The sequence below is a fragment of the Colius striatus genome, chromosome 15, assembly GCF_028858725.1.
Source record: "Colius striatus isolate bColStr4 chromosome 15, bColStr4.1.hap1, whole genome shotgun sequence".
In the NCBI taxonomy this organism is placed as follows: domain Eukaryota; kingdom Metazoa; phylum Chordata; class Aves; order Coliiformes; family Coliidae; genus Colius; species Colius striatus.
Window position 1 is genome coordinate 13249130 of NC_084773.1, and position 20337 is coordinate 13269466.

At 35.3% G+C, this 20337-nt stretch overlaps 1 protein-coding gene across 1 annotated transcript in view; it reads right to left on the minus strand.

Moving 5' to 3' along the window:
• CFAP20DC (CFAP20 domain containing) overlaps positions 1–20337 on the minus strand; it is a 60706-nt gene that overhangs the window by 16244 nt on the left and 24125 nt on the right. The window contains exons 8-13 of the mRNA XM_062008553.1: positions 19982–20118; positions 18912–19092; positions 18217–18363; positions 12588–12916; positions 9927–10340; positions 5177–5380 (exon numbers count right to left, since the gene is read on the minus strand). Coding sequence (XP_061864537.1) covers positions 5177–5380; positions 9927–10340; positions 12588–12916; positions 18217–18363; positions 18912–19092; positions 19982–20118 — 1412 coding nt within the window. The remainder of the gene's footprint in view (positions 1–5176; positions 5381–9926; positions 10341–12587; positions 12917–18216; positions 18364–18911; positions 19093–19981; positions 20119–20337) is intronic.

Here is a 20337-nt window from a genome sequence, read left to right on the forward strand (position 1 = left end):
TCTGCTGTCCCAAATGAAGTGTGCTGACGCATATAGAATTCTCTATGGCACTGCCAATTTGAAACCTGGATTAAGCTGTTCATGAATAGATAACAGTGGACTGTATCAATATTCATATAGAAGATGACAATTTTCCACAGTCTTCAAATCTTATCTACCCTTTGTAAGAATGTTCCCCAAGGTTTCAAACTACATTTGGTTTATGACATTAAAGAGAGTTATTTGCAAGAAAAATCAATATTCATAACCTGGTGTAAAAATGCAAGTATTTTAAAATTCAGAAATACTTTTCCCTCAGTATATATGTGGTGCTTCCAGAAGAGAATCACCCCCCTGCATCATCACACACCTCAAAAGCAGTTCTAAGGAAATCACTGAAGCAAATGCAAAAGAAGTTAAAACACAAGCATACACTTGCAATTTAGCTCATGAAATACTAAAAATAAATACTAAGCATTATGAAAGTAATTGCTTTTTTTTCTTTACAGAAATCAATATAAAAAAATGACTATGTTCTCATGGTTTCAGGAAGCAGTTGTAAAATATATGTTTAGGACGACTGACATCCTAATTACTGCCAAATATGAGTCATTGCCTGGTGGTGGATAGTGCAATTCCCAAATGATGGCTATTGGGGGACTGGGGATGAGACAGAAAGTGAATTAGTCAGTCTATGAACCAGAATATCTGTCTAAATAATTTTTACTCTCATTTCATAGTAAAGAATAGTCTGCCTCAGTTTTGCAATTTGACTTGATGTGAACAGATCCCTCCAGGGGCTGTCAAACTGAGCTCTCAGTTGGAATAATTCTGGGTTTAAATATCACTCCTCTTGTCTGTCAGACTTCAGTTCTGCCAGACCATTTTTGTCTTAAGTGTCTTTCTTTTCTAAAACATCACAAAGGAGGCCAGAAGACCTTTCACAAATTCTGTATGAACCTGGAAGGACTCTTTCAAATATTTTGCAAATCAAGGCTTATGTGACTGAAATTATGTTTAGGAAGTTGCTTGAGGAATGTGTAGTCTTTCTTCTCTGTGATTATCCCTTACTCAAAAGACAAGTCTTAGTGGTGAGCATATTTTGGAGACTGCTAATGGTACATTACACCACTACAAGCTTTTTGGATATACCAATGAGTAATCTCAGAGAATCTTCCTTTTTCTTCTTATTTTCAGGGACCATGTGCTGTAAGATATCCTCAATTCTGTTATACATGATCTTTCTCCAGAATGTGTCTGTTATACCTGAAGTGGAGTGGAAACAGCTACCAAAGAAGCAGAATGGGACAATTCCTAACAGGGCAGGAAGGTCTTACTGGATCTCTTGAGCAAATTGGGGCAAATAAGTAGAAATATTTTGTAAGGTTTGCAAATTTTCTTGGATAATGTGTACCTGCGTGGGTATAAACTTCACATTATACTCTGCAATACATGTTGTGAAGCCAACATGGAATTTCATAGACCTTAAGATTCAAGAAAACATTCAGGTAAAACATAGTCAAAACATTTTAAAATACTTAGTTGTACACACACATATTGATTTGGAACTGTGCCCCACACACGTTTTATGAGGGTTTATAATTCTCTTTCAAAGTAAATTCATATTAAAATAGAAGTTTTTCATATTTATAACTGAAAGCTATGCTGGGTAATGTATAATATTCAAAGCTATTTTATTCCTTTTTGGCTGTCATAGTTTACAGCAGCTGCTAAACAACTCACATTTCAACGATTTCTCCTGACAGTGTATATTGAGTTCTTGGTAGAGTATCACAGGATATAAAAATACAGTTTTAGTATATCTGTTTTATAGTTGTTTAAGGACATCTGTTCTAACTGCAATTTAGCATTATGATTGATCCATGTGCCTCTACATTCAGAAGGGTTTCTTAAGATGCATTAGAGTCTGTAACATGAGAATTTTCAATGAATCTGGCAATCAGACTAACAATGGCAAGTGATGAAAAAAATTAACCCACAAGAAAGTATTTAATATATAAAATATTAGTTTGATACATAAGTTCACTATCTAACATGATTATATCCTGCCCTGTCTTGCAGGTATTCACAGGTATTTCAGTATGAAAGATACACAAAAAGCTGCCTTCTGGTGGTGCTGTTGCCACAGATTCCACTAAGGGACAAAAATGTATAAAATGAACAAAAACATGGAATAAAAATACTTATCTTTGAAGAACATAAGAGAAAGCAATAGATACTACTGATTTGAATAATCAGAAAGATACAACTTGGAAACACACGTAAGCATGAAAGTTGAATGATGAAAAGAATTTCAAGCTGTCCTTAATTTCTCAAATTACAATATGAGGATTATTTCTATTTCTTTCCTATGCACTATGCTGCTGTTAGTAAAGATCAGTGACATAAAGACAGATTTGCTTCTACTCTACATGCATTTTTCACATAACTTATGTAAGGAATAAACATACATGAGAGCACTTTTGGGGAAAAACTAAGCTGAAGAAACAATGATGTAACTCAGGCTTGGGGATGTATGGATTGAGAGTAGCCCTGAAGAAAAGGATTTTGGGGTACTGGTGAATGAAAAGCTGGACAGGAGCTGGCAATGTGTGCCTGCAGCCCACAGGACCAACTGTATTCCGGGCTGTATCAAAAGAAGCGTGGCTAGCAGGTCAAGGCAGGTGATTCTGCTCCTCTACTTCACTCTGGGGAGTCTCCACTTGCAGTGCTGCAGTCAGCTCTGGAGTCCTCAGCACAGGAAAGACATGGACTTGTTGGAGTGAGTCCAGAGGAGGGCCACAAAAATGTTCAGAAGGATGGAACATCTCTGCTGTGAGGAAAGGCCCGGAGAGTTGAGATTGCTCAGCTTGGAGAAAAGGCTTTGGGGAGGCATTATGGCCTTTCATTACTTAAAGGGGGGCCTATAAGATGGGATAAGATTTTTAGCAGGGCCTGTTACAATAGGACAGGGGTTAATGGTTTTGAACTAAAAGAGGGGAGATTTAGGTGAGATATAATGAAGAAAGTTTTTAGACTGTGAGTGGTGAAACATTGGAACAGGTTGCCCAGACAGATGGTAGATGCCCCATTCCTGGAAACACACAATCTCATGTTAGACAAGTCTCGAGCAATCTTATCTAGTTGAAGATATCCCTGATGACTGAAGAGGAGTTGGACTAGATGACCTTTAAAGGTCCCTTCTGATCCAAACAATTCTATGATTTTCGTGCCATGGCACCTATCTCCGAAAGCAAAATATGAAGTGGATCAATAGATACTGTGGACTAACAAACATTGTACTGGTACAGACAGTCCCTTTGCATAACGGCAAATGTTTAGGGGTAGGGAAGGCTGCAGAAGCTGAATTTCAGCAGTCTTTGTTGTAGTAGGGGACTAAGTTATTCCTTACCAGAGAAAAATTAGGTTTGCTTTCTAAATTATTTCTTCCAGGAAATGAGGTTCTTGCCACTAAATCTCAAAACCTCAATATCTACCTTGCAAAATGCAGAGGAGAAACCTGACAAGGCTGTTGTGTGTAAGACACAGCAACACTTCAGTCAGCTGAATAGAATTTGAAAAACTTCTCTCTCAAAGGCAAATATGTTGCCTTTTACACTTGATTTACAAAGGGAAAGATGGCCACCAAGGACTATTATGAAAAACTACAGCTATATTAAATGAAAATTTAATTGACCAACCTGTTATATCTAAACACTTTTTTAGACTGATGCTATTAGTCTGAAGCTATAGAAGCTGATCAAGGCAGTAAGATCAAAGAAATGTCTTTGCAATCACATCGTGCTTCACTGAATACTGGAGCAGTACATTCTACTTAAAAAGTTCACTTTGGTTTAGTCATGTAATTTGTATTAACCAAATCTGACATGTCTAAATATTCTTATCAATTTCCTTATAATTAAACTACTCTAAATTAATGAGACTGCTATTCTCTTTGAGTTCCATTTGTCCAGTCTTGCAGATTTAGACCATGTTTGAGTCTACACAGTGAGTACTGAGAAAACGCGTTGAAAATATGATGAAATCAACTAAATGTGTAATGTTGATGTACCACAAATTGTTAAAACCATCTTCTGTTTTACTGATATCCTGCAAAATATTACTCTGTAAAATTACTCTGTAAACCAAGTTCTTATTTGTACAATTACTCACTTATCAATACATCTCTTCTCATTTGAAATGCACGTTTACCAGTGTACCACAGTTCCAATGCTGTGTTGATCATTCAGTCTGGGAGATTGCCACTATGGGCCTATATTTGGACCCTGTAGATCCCTGTAGGTAATGTACACCTAACATTTTAGGGTATTTACTCTAAAAGAGTTTATATTGGGCAACACAGCAGTGTTTACTCTTCTAACATTGGAGCTGCCTCTGAGAATTGTGTTGTGTGCTTCACTTAGGCCACATTCATTGTTTATTATTGTTTCACCTATAATAAAATAAGTATTATGTTGCTGAGATAAAAATGGAGTATGAGGTTATCTAGCTTTACAGCAGCTCCAGCAAGTACTTTTATATACTTGCTGAAATATTATTCTGTTATTTCCTACATCAAATATTCTTTGGTGGACTATAACAGCTACTCCTATGCTTCTTACAACAATATTCTGTCACACAGTGCAGCTGTGTGTTATTTTGTACCACTTTGTACCAGGACAAATAACGATACAAAGTGTAAAATATTGAAGGATCACACACTAAGTGCTTAGAATTACTGCAGCTTTTTGCTGCTGTTCTCCTGCTTCAGTCCTTTAAACAGTTGGCTTTTCAGTAATGAGACTTTCTCATTGGAAGAAGCAATTATTTTCCATTACCCTCCCTGTAGTGCAGTTGCTGCCTGGTGTATCTGGGTTTCATTCATTTTGGAATGATTTTTAAGTACTATATCACACACCTGCAGGTTGTCAGCCACTATTGTAACAAACTGTACAGCCTACATGATTATTCAGAATTCTAGGAAGGAATATAATAGACTTGCCCTTTGTCCATGGTGGTACTACAGAGCCCACTGGAAGTTTGTGTGTTTTGTGTGTGGTTGTATGTTTTACTTGATAAGTTCTAAAAAATGCTTAGTTATGATAACTTCAAGTTACTCAAAGAAGTTTTAATATTCAGGACATGACTCTGAATTTATAGACACTATATAGAGAAAATACTGTAGGTTTAGACTTACTGGTGGGAAACAAGAGTTCCAGGTTGCTGTATCATCACTGCTTGTACTTATGCTAACATTGCAGTTGTCTATCTGTGATGCGCTCAGCCCATTCGAGATCCCAGTATCCCTTAATTCTTCATTTTGTTGTCTCCTCATGCTAGCCAGCATCTGTAGTTCAGATGAACTTAGCCTATTTGACTGGTGGTTCTTCCAGTCATACTCCTGTGTAATAAAATGGAAAAGTCAAGAATATAGACAGGATCATAGAACAGTATAGGAATGAAACAGATTCCCCAAGAGATTCTCCAAGTTATCTTCAGAAGTTACAACACTAAAAGAGAAACAGAAGTGTTTGCTAGAAAAGACTAGTTAACAGATTTCTGTTCAGCTATGAAGATAAAGCATATTTACACATAATTACAGGAAGAAAGAACAACACAAACAGTATTAAGTTCTGCGGCTTGCGTCCATGGTATTTGGTGAAGTTGCTGTTTCACTGCAACTAAAAACAGAAGACAAAAGCAGGCTTTCAGAAGTTAAAAAATCCAGCAACTATAAAAGTGCTTAAGCATTAAATGCAAATCTTGAAATAGACCCAATCACACAGTTACCATAAACACCATCAACCCAACATTTAGTATTTGTCAAGCACAGCATAAAATTTCTCTGGGAAGCAACACATGTCAGCATTCAATTTTAAAAGTTATTTTGGTAACTTGCTAGTGTATACATTTTAAAATAAACATCACTTTATTTTCATTTTCCTTTATACTCACTGGTTGAATTGTTAATGTAACTAATTATTCTATCAAACTTGATTCATAGGCCAAAAGCTAAAAACATAGATTAACTATTTTGCAGTTTGTACTTCTGCCTCACACAAAACTTCATGATAAAATTGTTTAAGCTCAACAAACCTGCTGTAGTATCACCTTTGTCTAAAGACAAAGATGGAGAAACCTCTCCTTTTTAATAATACATAACAGCATTATAGAATGAAGAGAACCTTGATTTCACTTCAAGCACTGGAACAGTTTACTACATATTTGCAAAAACAGTTTCAGAATAAAAAACTTGTAGCATATTTTTATTTCCTCACTGGTGCCATAAAATAAATCCACAGTTATCATCTGGATAGTATGTAAAATACATTCCTATTTTAGTTCTAGATAAGAAATTAAGCACCATTAATTAAAGACTGTTGCCTAACATAAGTTTTAGGGAGTAGCAAACCTATCATGTATCTTTCATTTTGACTACCATGATATCAAATTTCACTTAAAGCCACCTACTGCAAATAACTGGTCACAAAACTAGCCCTGAAGTAACAAAGTAAACCACTTTTGATGGGAAAGTGTTCCTGCAAGCAGGAACATACATCAGAAACAGGATTTATGACTGCAGGGCACTCGCATGGAAACAGTTGCCATGTGCAACTATGCAAATCATTGTGAAAAAGAAAATTGGTTTTAAAGCCTATTGCAAACATTTTTGATTTTTTACTATGCACCTCAAATTCTTAAGTTAAATGCCTTAGCAAAGGTTTTTCCTGCAGAATCACCTCAAGTATTTTTGGCACAGATAAATGTAGTCTGGCATTTCATACAAAGTGTAAGAGGACAGAAAGTGTTAGCACAGCTGCCACCCCTTTACTAGCTCTGGCTTTTGAGGTCCAAGTTTCATTCATAGAATCACAGAATGGTAGGGGGTTGGAAGGGACCTTTAGAGATCATCTAGTCCAACCCCCTAAAATACTAATCATGTTTTCACTAGACTCTTACTGGATGTAAGTTATTATAGCTCATTTACTATTAGTTATTTGTTCACTTCACATGAAGCTTGCTATGTCACATCTGGAAAGTCTGCTTTGCTCTGATGTATTATTCTTCTACCAGTCTACAGCTTCTATAACTTTTATTGATCTTTCTGAAGATGCTGATTTCCTGTTAAATTTCCTATATAGAAGCCTTCTGCATTTATTTGATTGTTATAAGAGAAGCCTTGGCTTACCTTTCTTACTTCAGATAAGAAATACTTGGCATGCAATCATTAAAATTACAGTATGAACTTGCATCACTAGAGCTAAAAGAACATTTTTCTCATTCTTATTCAGGCAAAACATTGCTCAAATCTGTTTGTTTTCTATGCATCTTTTTCATACATGTAAAGGATTTCTGGAATTTTTACAAAACAATTCAAAACATCTGTGGGTTTTTCCCTCCACAGCCTATTTTAAATTGTGATTCTATTTTCTTTTCTTGTAATGGCCTCGCTCTAGAAACACCATACTCACAAAGTAGGATAGACGTCGTGACAATTTTCTGTGTTATCCTTTACATTAAACTCCTTGTCATAAAAGATAAATAGTTTGGACTATTTATTCTGTAGCTTCAGACGACTACTACAGAAAAGCCTCTTCACAAATTTTAGATTGTGTTAGTCAATTTGAAAAATGAATTGAAAATTAAGTTGACTTTGCAATTTAGGAGAAACTTTTGATGTAAGAAGTAATTTTGCAATACTCATAAACTTGTCTAAAAATTAACATTTAGTAATTAATAGCTTATCTTGCCTTTTTGAGTGTCCTCCCCTTATGACAAAGTATTTTTATTAAGCACTTAAAACTTTTGCTAGATTGACAAAACATGTTGTTTAAAGGATTTTTTTTCATATATAATGACATTTGCATCTTCTAGGTTCAAATGATTTATTCAGAAATGTTTGAATGTAGTTATATGTGTGGAAAACTTTAATTACCAGCTATCTACATGCTTGCAATATCACCCAGAGGGCTGTACTTCTTTCTTAATTAAAATTATTTGAACTTAATAATGGAGAACTCCATTAAAACATGAATAAAACATTGCAAGCAATCAGGTCCTTAAAGTGTATTAAGTAGTTAGCAAATTGATGGCAGGAAAAGTTGTTTAAGCACTTCTTTTTCTTTACCAGTCCTCCATACGCTCAGATGTAAACTCACTCTAATACAATTTCACACAAAACTATCCTTTTGTACATAATTCTTAAAAAAATGAAGAGTATTTTAAAATGGAAATAAAATAATTACATGCCCACAGCCAACAAAATGACTCCAGTGTTTTCACACTTCAATTAACAATATTATATGCCAGCACTCCTTTTATTGAAACTTGTGTGGACCTAGAACACTAGTTTCTTCCTGCAAAGCAACTGTGGCAGACACAAAACAAGCTTTACATATGTATATTGTTAGAAAAAGGCCACATTCACATAGCTTTTTAAAATATTTGCCATAGTTAAAAAAAATAATAAAAATATAAGATGTTAGTACCCCAAACCCACTCTTCCATTGATGATCATGCAGTAGCTAGATTCAGCTTCCCTGGGTAAATGACAAAAAAGTTTCACAAACCAGCAACCCTGGGACTAAATACCATAGAAGTCCTTGACTTGTAAAAGAGACAGCTGCAGGGGAATATGATACACAGGCATTAAATGGTAAGTGGCACAGGTAAGAATAATAATTAAAAAGATTTTTGTTTCTTATAATAAACATAAGAATGAGAAAGCATCAGGAGTGAGACAATGCGCTCAAAATAAGTGTAATTAGATACCTATTTTTTCCCCCAAATATCAGTTAAACTCTGAAATTCACTGCCATGTGGCAAAGGCCAAATAGATACAAAAAGCCACCACACAAAACTGTGGAAAAAAAATATCCCAGTGCCAGTTATTTACCACAAAGACAACACCTTTCACTGAAGAAACTGCTAAACTGTGGACTGCTGGATGGAAGCCTGGAGGGCATTCTGGCAAGATATCATTGGATGCTTGGTCTGTCCTTGCACTTTTTTCCCCCTAGCCATCTATGACTGAGTGCTGCTGGACAGATGAGGTTGGCTTCGTAAATCTTTGGTCTCATTGGGTATTAAATGACATCTAAAAAAAAAAAGTCTCTGAAGTTTGGCCTGCTCCACTCTCAGATGCTCACAAATGCATCTGATCTACTCGTAACACATTTAGAGATGAGGTCACATGTTAAAACATATGACTCTGCAGTAATTTTAAGCCCAAAACAACTCTATCCAAAAACATGGAACAGTAACATGCTGTCTTGTTTGTGATTCACAAGCTACACTGGATTCTCAAGCTCCAGTTCCTGATAAGCTGAAAAGAGAAGAATTAACTATTAGGAAATATTCGAGAACATAATTAGCTTCACAAACTTGTTCTTCAAATTGCTGCATGTTTCCAAAGGCAGAATTCAGGAAGAAAAAAATAGGAATAAACCAACACATCAGTGAATGTAACAATTTCTTTGGTAGCCTGGCAATTTAGCTTATGCACAGCCTTACTGCTGGCCCTCAAACACAAAATGTATTATTTTTCAGGCTGTTGCACAGACACTATGAAGTACCTACACTAAAGCTCTTTATATGGTTACTCATTATTATTATATCAATTCAAAGTTAGTCAATTTTTCTTTGTAATCTTTCAGCTGAAAACTACTTTTTAACCCATGTACTTCCAAAATGGGAGTTGCTTGGTGACACCTTTTTAAATCTATAAATCTCAGTGATTTCTGTTTCATTTGGTGTACCATTTTGTGTGCCACAAAAAGACTCCAAAATCAGCTTTCGTAAGATTTTGCCTAGTAAATACTGTTATGATGAAACCAGAATATAACTGGAAGAAAGATGCATTATTTCTCAGTTCATCCAAATGGGTGTATCTAACACAGCATTTCTATACAATCTAATAATTTAATTTCAAAGTAAAAATCACTTACACAAATCTGCGGTGTCAGACATGAATTTTCTCTTGAGATATTTTTGAGAGACTCTTTACTGATGGATCTTTTTAATTGATCAGAAACTCCTTCATGTCTTTCAGTTTTTTCAGATACGTTTGGAATTACTTTAAAGAACTCAGATTTAGTTCCAGTTGGAGAAAGAGAAAAGGTAGGCTTTAAGCTTCTTGGAGAGCTAACAGAATCTGTTTTTCTCACAGTGGAACTCTGTGGTTTTGATAAGATGATGTCTTCGAGGTTACGTTTGCTGTGTTCCTTATTCTTCCAGTATTCATTTCTCCCTGACATTGTCTTTAATGGGACCTCTTCAAAAACCGCTGAATTAGATGTTCCTTGCATGCTGTGACTGATATCCAGGTTCTCAGTACCCTGGATTAATTCACTGTTGCCATCCTGAATTTAGGAAACAAAGCAAGAGTGATTCCCTTTCTCCATCACACTATACAGTTTTACATAACCTTAAAATTTCAAAATGACTTTTTAACCTCTGTTGTCTAATCCTGAATTAGGCAATCAAATCATCAGTGACTCTGAAAACCAGCTGCTCTTCCTGGCAACTACACCGAGTATACCACAAACATATTCTTACATCTCAAGAAGACACTTCAAAACGTCATTCCAAATTTAGAATGCTGGTAACCTCCCAAACATGTGTGTTACATAATAATCACAATTTCAATGGTATTTATTACAACTGTAAACCAAAAGTAAATCAAAAGTCCATGACAATGATGTTTTTCTTTTGAATTATTAATGTTGCATATTTTCACATTGCATATTCAACTTGAATGTAGGAGTAACTCCTGCTGAGGTCACTTTGTCTCCTCTGGTAGTATCATTGAATATCCCACTTGGTTAGCATATTCATGCTTCCAACAATGTCTCTGTAAAACATCCTATAATCAAGTGTATGATGTTCACTCATATCTCATCTCAACAACAAACAGCAAGCCCAAACACAAGGAAAGAAAAATAATGAGGAAACACATTCAGTGTTTGTGTCAAAGTTCTTAAGGAAGAAAAGGTGAGAGAAGTCTCATCTTCATCTCATCATGGTCCTCTGCAATATGCTATCACACTGGATGTAAGACTTTATTTAAAAAAACAATAAGACGTTGAAATATCATCTTTCAGTATGCCTCTCAGACAAGGTGCAGTCCTACTATAAATTTAATCAATCCAAGTTTGTTACTGACTTCACCGAGTTCAGGACAAGATTACACAGAATGTAATGCACATTCAAACAAACAATCCCACAATTTTATGAATCATACAGATTTTGGAAGTTTATAGTTTTATTCCCATACTCAGAAATTTCCTTGAAACACAAATGTGTTCTGCTTTTCCAGAATCCTCTTTCCTGTATTTTCAGTGCTTGAAATGAAACTTGTTTTCTAGTTTACTTCAGTAATACAAAGTAGAGCAATCTGAATATTCAATGTGTATCCAGCCCATCAATATAAAGTTGACTTCAAGAAGCGACACAGAATGTGTCTGTACAAGGAACAGGATGAATATGGACAAAATACGACTGCTAAGTAATTTCTTGGTTCAGTGACTTCTTTCACATCAAAGAAAGGCTTAACTATGAATTAATAATGTAGTAGACTGAGAAAAAAACCCCTCTTGATAATTTGTTAGCATGCTGTAGATTTGTTTAATGTCATTATCTTACAGCTTTGTAAGTCTAACACATTTCCAGTTGCAGTTCTGATACTGTTTAACGCAGTTTTCATCCAAAGATAATGAATGAAACAGAGGCTGCTCCCTAGCACACCTCTGGCACATAATCAAAGAAAAGTTTTTACTTTATATAATACCTTAAATCATTTTAAAGAAGATAGGGATCCTCTACCATATAGTATATAGTATCCCATATAGCACTGCTCAAGAACTATTAGCTTGACTAAAACAGATTTAGTTCTGAAATTCTGGAATTTTGTTTGAAAGAATAAGTCCCATGGGTTTCATAGAATTGTAGAATAGTAGGGGTTGGAAAGGACTTTTAGAGATCATCTACTCCAACCCCCCTGCAGAAGCAGGTCCACTTAGATCAGGTCACACAGGAATACATCCAGGCGGGTCTTGAAGACCTTAGTTTAATAAATAATACATTGCCCCAGATAATGGGAAAATGTCACAACTACAGAAAAAAAGGAAAATTTTATTTCTTTTAATGAGTAGCAAGCAATTTGGGTCCTCAGAAATATGGACTATAGAGCAGTTCAGTCTATCATGCTATTATGTAACTCGGTCCCTGCTTACAGTTTTAAAAGGCACAATGAAGCCTTATTTACTGCACACTTGCTCATTCATAATGGACTTACATCTTGCTTAGATCAATGATGCAGGCTTTCCTAAAAATCTTTGTTGTAATGATGCACAATACTCACAACTCTCTGTTACCTTAGGGGCTGACAGAGAGTTAGGTTTCTTTTGTCCACTTGTTACAGAGGGTACACCTGCATTTTCACTCCTGTATCCAGTTAGACACAGCAACCCGACAAAGACAAATCTACCTGTAGGTATATGGGGAACGGATGATTTATACTCTCTGTCTAGCTTGAAGACAGAATCTCATCCTAAGAGTTTTAGAATGATGACCACTTTATTAAGAATTACACGTACAAAGTGGCCTACCTCTTCACTGCTGTCAGTTCCTTGAAAGTTATCTTCAATCTGGGTTTTCCCATGTAATCCGTTACTGTCTTGCTTTGAATCCAAGGGGAAAATGTCACATTCTGGTGACATATCTGGAGACTTCCCATGAGGAGCTGATCGAGGTCTTGATGAAAATGTGAAAATGTCTTTATTATTCACCTCCTGATCACCTGTCTCATTGCTGTGATGTTCAGAGGCATTCTGTGGTGAGGTTAAATTATGGCAGGCCAAATCTTCAGTAGCTATGAATGGCTCACTATTATCCAACTCAACGCTCTCATCGCAATTTTCTGGAAATGTCCATTCATCTGAAATGTACAATGCTTATTTTAAAGTTAAATAAGTAAATTGTATGTTACCCTGGTCACTCTTGTTTTCTCTGGAAGTTGGATAGCAAAATAAGTTTTTCTAATACAGAAACAATCTGCTTATTAGATTTATACAGCTGGAATAGTGACAAGGATGCAAAGAAGATCAGGCTGCTTTCTAAGAGAGACAAGGTTAATCAAAACATTTCTAGAACACAGTTCAAAAAATACACAAGCTATGATACATGACATGCAAGCCTGCCATTTGCCTATCTTGAAACTATTTAGCTGTTGAGATTTGGAACTGTTCAGCTGAATTTAATTCTAGGAAAACATAATTTTATTAAATTTGGCTATTGATCCCTTTTTTATAGGTGTCTTTTGGGGTCGACAGTTTAAAAACAATCACACACAGTGGAAAGTTCATAATATTACAATCTGCTCCTTCATAGCTGAAATTCTGCACTTTCTTTTATGTTCAGAACTTATGGTTTAGAATTCAGTTTCAAACCACAGCTCTGATGAAAAATAGTGTGACATGAAAAATGTATGAAGATATCTGTTTCACCAAGTTTCTCTGAATACAGGCAGTACTAATCTGCCAATTTTAAAACAAACAATAAACTACAGAAATGGATTTAAAGATCGAGTGCACCAGATAAACATGAAAAGGCCATTTTTATACTCTTATTGTTAACTTACATTTTACTGTTCAGAATGATGGTATAGAAAAAAATGTCAATTTGATTGATTAAAACCAATCTCAAATAGCATCTGAGAAAAGGAGAATTGCTCAAGTGTGCAATACTCCCTTATCTTCATTAAAGGCAGTGTGGTGTGGATTATTCACTTGAAACTTTCTGGGTCTATAAAACAAAGTTACCACCAACCGTATTCAGAAAGCCTTAATAAAAATATGAAAAAAGTAATAATAAAGCAGTACTGCAATAATAAAAGGCTTGCTGTCACAGAAGACAGTAAGTTTACTATTGTATGCTACTCTCTTTAGTTTTGTTAGATATAATTGTCACTTCAGCAGATTCGGATTGAGGGGGAAAAAGTCCCCTCACCGTAAATGAATGCAAAAGAAAGAGTAACGAGGCACCAGCAGAAACTGTTGTCTTAGTGGGTTGCAGAGATTTTTTTTTCCCAGTCTACTGAAAATACCAAGTAAAGACACCAAACTACAGTTAATATCTTAAAAGTAGGGACTGTACATTATGGCTTGCCCCTAGTTCCAGAGGACGATATTTTTCAGTCTCTACTGAAAGTTAGAAGTCCCATCTCTCTATAGTTAGAAGCCCCAAGGCTTTTCAAGTAAACTCTTTTTATACTAGATAATCATGATAGTTTAAAAGAATCTATTAGATCATTGTCTATTGTACATAGAAAAATCTATTTTGTGAATACATAGAAATCTCATCTTGCTTTTATTTAATAAAAGACTTGATAAATTAACATATAAGTACTGCCATTTATTTAACAGATATTTTGGACTAGCGTTTTCAGGAGCCTGAAGAAATACATGAGACTATTCTCAACTTTTAAGAATCACCCTTCATTTGTGTAAACTCAATGACCTTTCATTATGACTAGTAACTACAAATTTCTCAAAGAAGTATCAGAGCAGAATTCTCCTGTCTTGGATCACTCGAAATTGTGTCACACTTGTGTGATACCGTATTTTTCTTAGTCAGGTAATTGAAATTAAATGTAAAAGGTAAGTGAATAAAACTTCTGAAATCGTAAGAGAAAACACAGTATTAATCATGAACTCACATTCCAGTTTATATGCTTTCACTACACTTATAATCTATACATCTATATAAGCTGTGTTTTTTAAGTTACCAAGACTGAGATGTATAACATATACTTCTTTTAATATTCAGAACACCTTTTCCCTGTCATGTAATTTGATGTGGCATGTATCATGCTGTCTTTGCAGTTCTCAAATATGCTCAGACCCCTGTAATGAGCCCTCTATGGTATGCTTATACATTTAGTGTATAACTCCATGACAATCTGCTAATTTTCACGTGCAGAGGATTGAGAATGAGTAGAGAGGAGTAGCTTGATTTTTATTGTGGCCTACTGACTTAATAACCACCAAATTCCCTAACTGCAGTTGCACCTGCTCTAGTCTCATTCTAGAATGAGTTCTAATGCAGTTGCTGCTGTTTAATTTGGAGATGTCATTACAGATAAAATTTCATAATGAATTCCAAAGCAAAATTTTAAGAAGTATTGAGATTTGTCGTAAATTCTGAATGCAGTATCAAAATACGAAAAAGAAATCTCAAGTATCAGTTTTTGTCAAGTGTTTGGTGAAGAGGAGGCAAGTAAAAGCCTAAGCTCCTGACTCCTACTCCTGGCCCTGCCACAGACATCCAATAACACATCTAGATCAAAAGTACTTCAGAAATACAAAGAACTACTTGAAAAGATTCAGTGTCTGTATAATGTTTAGCCTGAATATTCTCCTTTTTCTCAGTCTGATCTTCTCTGTAAAGATCAACATTCATTTCTAGACATGTTGAAGAAATAAACTTGAGTTAGTAAAAAGTTAAATGCAAGTATTACTTTTTATACCATAGTACTTATTCTAAATGAAACACGCAGGAGGAAGACAGAAGGCTGTAAAGCTTTAAGATGACATTTTATGCTGGCTGTGGAGTTCAGCAACTTCTCTAAACCTGTAGTCAGTGTAGCATTTTGTAAATAGTCTAGAATGAAAGATTTGGGATGTTTTGGACCAAACCAAATCCCATTACCTCTCCACCACAAACTATACAGGAATTTCTTTAGCTCAGCATTTCCATGTCAACTGTAATGAATAATTTGCAGTATCTTCTTAGCAAAATATGCAAACTACTATGTAATCATAACATTGCAGCAAACAAGATAAATGCAAGAATGATCACCTAAACATCTAATTAGTTCTTTTACATAGTCAGACTTATGCTAAAGCTTCTAATTGCAGTCTAACATTTTAATGAAGGTTTCAGCATTGCATAAATAAGATTGACAAACTGTAAGCAATGCTCAATCATTTTATTTTTTCCCTTGCTTAAAAAAAAATTACCTTGGTAAAGGTACTGCACATTTGCTATGGAAGACATGGTGATTTGAGGGCTATAATAAATCTAAAACATATTATTATAAATAGAAGTGACTAACTTCTAAAGTAATATGAAGAATCACTTATGAAAACTCCCCTCCTCCCATGAAATTTAAATGAATATTTACTCAAGCTAATGACAAAACAAGTGCAGTACTGGTGATATGGTTGCACAGGGCTTAAAAATATTAAAACCTCGTGACAAGAATAGTATGTGATAGATTCTTGTGGATACAACTTGTTTTGACTTCAGTATAAATAGTTAGAAATCATGTAAGCTTGCGCTTGCACGAGAAATGTGGTTTTGTGCAAATGACTTGTCATCAAGGTTTCATCAGAAGTGTTAGGACTATGCTTTTGGCTGAGTCATCACTAGTGAACCAAGCGTGCACTGTGATCTTGCACTATGACGCAAGATGAGCTGCTGGGAGCTTCCTGACTAAAAACACTGATTTTGAGACTTACAGGGTTACGATTCTGGCAGCGTGCACAAACTGCCGCTACAATCTGAGTCATCACAGAAATCATAATTTGCTTTTTTAAGAAAAGCATTTGTTTTTAAAATGGAAATGCAAACATGAAACAGTTTGTTAAGAAATGGGTAGAAGGAGTTTTTTCTCCTGGCTGGTAATGTCAGCGTATACATCACTTTTGTAAATTATTTCTGTGTCATTTCATGCAGATGTATATGTTGAATGGTGTAATTTTATTTAAAACTATTAGGTTCCTCATCTTTTGTTCGAGGTTTAAGCTTTTGAATTACCTTCTTTCCTCTGTGAACTTTTCCTCAAAGAATGCCTGTCATTCCCTGAGGTGAAGTTTATCTCACTTTGGAAGAAGTTCACAACAAAGCAGAGAAGAGGACTTCCCATGAAGAGGTTGCCTACGGGAAGCTTTTCATCACAGATTAACCCAGTACTACAGGATAAAGAAACCATTGTCATGTACATATAGTTGGACTTCTTCATGTACTGAAAAGAAACTCAAATCTGCAAATTGAGCTACCAGTGCCAAGCAATGAATATATGAAGAAAAAAAAGTTTGGAGAATTGTACCTTACAAGTTCACATTGTGCCTTTACACACAATTAAGACTATAGAAACAGCTTTCACTCTCACAAATAGTAAAACAGCAGTACTTAGATACAGCTTTCATCCTCAGTACTCTGCTGCTGAATTTACAATAGGGCATTTAGACACGCCAGTCTACTGCCCCAAGTCTCTGTCTTTTCATATCACTTACCACTTATATTTACATAAAATAACATGGATTCATTCTTTTTTCTTTTTTTTTTAAATTCTAGCAGTATATAGAGGCCCTGGTGTTCTAGATGAAGAACAAGATGAAGAACAAGTGATGCCAGCCCCAGAATTGTCAAAATTGAGGTAAATAGGAAGCAAGTTTAAAATTCTCCAGAAGGCTCTACCTGCCTTGGCATCCTACATCTGTTTCAGTCAAATTATGAAACCTGTAATAGCAATTACGGGTTACTGACATTGCCATAGTATGTAACTGCTTCTAAACATCCCAAAGATGGAACGAAATGGAAATACCTCACAATATGAAGGAAAACTTGTCTGGTCAATTTTGAGCACATTTGAGTAGTCTGCCCATGTTACAAGTGGTGAGTGGCTAAGCATTTTAATAGAAAGTAACACTATTTTTTCATACAGATGAAGGCTATTTTTGCCACAACAATGTAATTTCCACATACATGCAAAGCAAGATGATTGACAATGCATGACAAGAAATATCCACATTTTTTGGTAGAGAGGTGTGAAAGGGAAAACCACAGCTGATATTACACGGGTATCATAATTAATATCCCAAACTATTATCCAGGGCAAATAAAATTTCTTATACATTTGATGTTTGGAGCCTTTAGCATTAAATTTAACAGGGATTTTAAAATAAATTGTTTTTAGTTCTTTTCCTTTAATCATGAAAGCATGAAATTTTCCTTTTTTATTCATTCCCTGCTCTGGTACTCTGCTTAATCCTGCAAATCTTTATCAATGCTCGAAAGCAATTCTGTTGCCAGGTTTTTGATTTCCATAATCCTTAACAACACAGACATTTATATTTTATGTGAACTGCTTCTGGGTCCTTTGAAATTTACAACAGATAGTCCCCCATGTCACACAGAACTGAGATGTAAAATGAGATAAAATGAGCACCATACCATTGGTTATCTCCCATGTGTTTTCAGCTTCAATTTTTACAGATAATCTTCTATGACTGTTCTTGTCTGCTGATGGTCCTTGTGGCAAGGCGAACTGAAAATCTGCTCTTCCACTCTCAGAGGTTTTCTGAGTCTGAATTGCAGAGTCTGAAATACAACAGAGAAGCTTATGAAATGCCTGTGAACACTCACTCATATTGTGTGCTTTTCTTACTTAAGGTGTGGAAAAAGAGCATTGTCCTGGCATAAAAACATTTTCCAAACAGCACAGGAACCTTGTAGGACAGCAAGAATAAGAAAGTAGAAATTTAACACTAGGTATGGAAGAAGGGCTAACCATAGAAGTTATAAAAAACAGGCTTGCAAAAGTCTGCAAAATAATCAAGAACCACTGTAGTACCTGAGTTATACACACAGAATGAGGGAAAGTAGAATATGTGTATAACCCGTGGATACTTTCAGCAGGTTATCATCCCTGGCTCAAACATTTATGATATTAATACCTGCAGAAAGAACGAGCATTTATTCAATCTCATATGGGAGAATAAGTAATGATTTAATAGAAATGTCTTCAGTAGTTAAGGTAGGTAGATGATGAAAAAAACAGAGAATTAAGTCTTAAATTCTGAAGTAAGAAACAGGCAAAGATTTTGGCAGTTTGTGAAGTCTACATATTCCTTGGTTTATGCTCTTACCATTTTGACAAAGATCTTTAGCTGTTTGGTGAGTATTTATTTTGCCCCCTTGCTCTATAGAATCATCACATGGTGAGAATGATAGCTCCAGTCTCTCAATGTCTTGTATGGATTCAGTTTCTTTTGCTGAACATGATGCATGAAGTCTGCATGATCTTTTGCTACTCAAGGTCTTTGTTACCTTGAAATGTAAATTATTTTCTTAATGAAACACAAAACCATAACAGCTTTCAAAATATTAAAAGGTAAACACACATTTTGAATTAACCTTATTTTTCAAAGAAATGTTTCCAAACATATATTTTAAATATTATATTTTCAGGAAACTTTATGGTAGTGTGGAACTTTAGAGTTCTGTGTGGAATCTTCAATCTTTACAGTCTAGTAACAGGCAAGGTTCTTTTAATGGAGCAAAAGGAAAACAGGGCAAAGAAAAGACAAAAAAAAGAAATTAACATTCATTATCTGGAAAATAAGACAGTTAAACTTCTGGCTGTTCTAGACATTAGCAGGAGTCTGTGCTTCTTTAGAGAAAGGAATCTCATTTTACATATTAGCTTTCGATTGACTTCCAATTGACTTCCTACAGAAGAGTCTGCTTCAATTGGTTAGATCCTCTCTTCATGGTGTTAACAGGAATTATAGTTCAGAGCAGTTTCCTAAAAGCCTGCATGTTGTTTGCTGTCAGAGTGAGACCAGCAGTCTTCCCTGGCATTGTAATTGACAGCATCAGATGAGCTACAGTACAGATAACCATCATTCACTTAGCATACTGAAATGCAGAGCTTCTGCACTGTATCATAGCTCTCATGATAAGGAAAAATATTTGTCAACACACCAAAATTTCATTCTAGATCAAATAAATTTAGAAAAATAAGAATGATAATCACAGAATAATTTCAGGAGGAAGAGAACTCTGTAGGCCTAATGCTGAAATTAGATCAGTTACAGTAACTTGCACTGGAGATCCACAACCAGAGCACTCCACACACAGTCTCAAATCAGTTCTGAAAAAAACTTCTTCTTTTGCATAAATGCCAGCAGTTTTGTTGCAATTTAAGTCTTCTTACCTCTCCAGATATCCTTGTACTGCCTTTTTTGTTTGAAGATGGTGGTGGCCCAAGGATCTTTGATCCAAATGCAATATGTGACACATCCTGAGTTTTACTGCTGCGTATATTGCTTTGTCCTCTGTTACCCAAGATACCTAATAGTTTTAAAAAGTTACAGTACTTACAAATGAATCAACATAGTAATTAAGAATTATGAATGCTAAACATACATTAAAACAACATTACTTTATATCACAATCCCTAGAAATATGTAGGAATAGGAAATGTACATTTTATAAAAGGATTTTGTCATACAAGTGAGGAACTTTTTGTCTATTATACCAGGGCTGAGCCCTAATATTGCAAACATACTG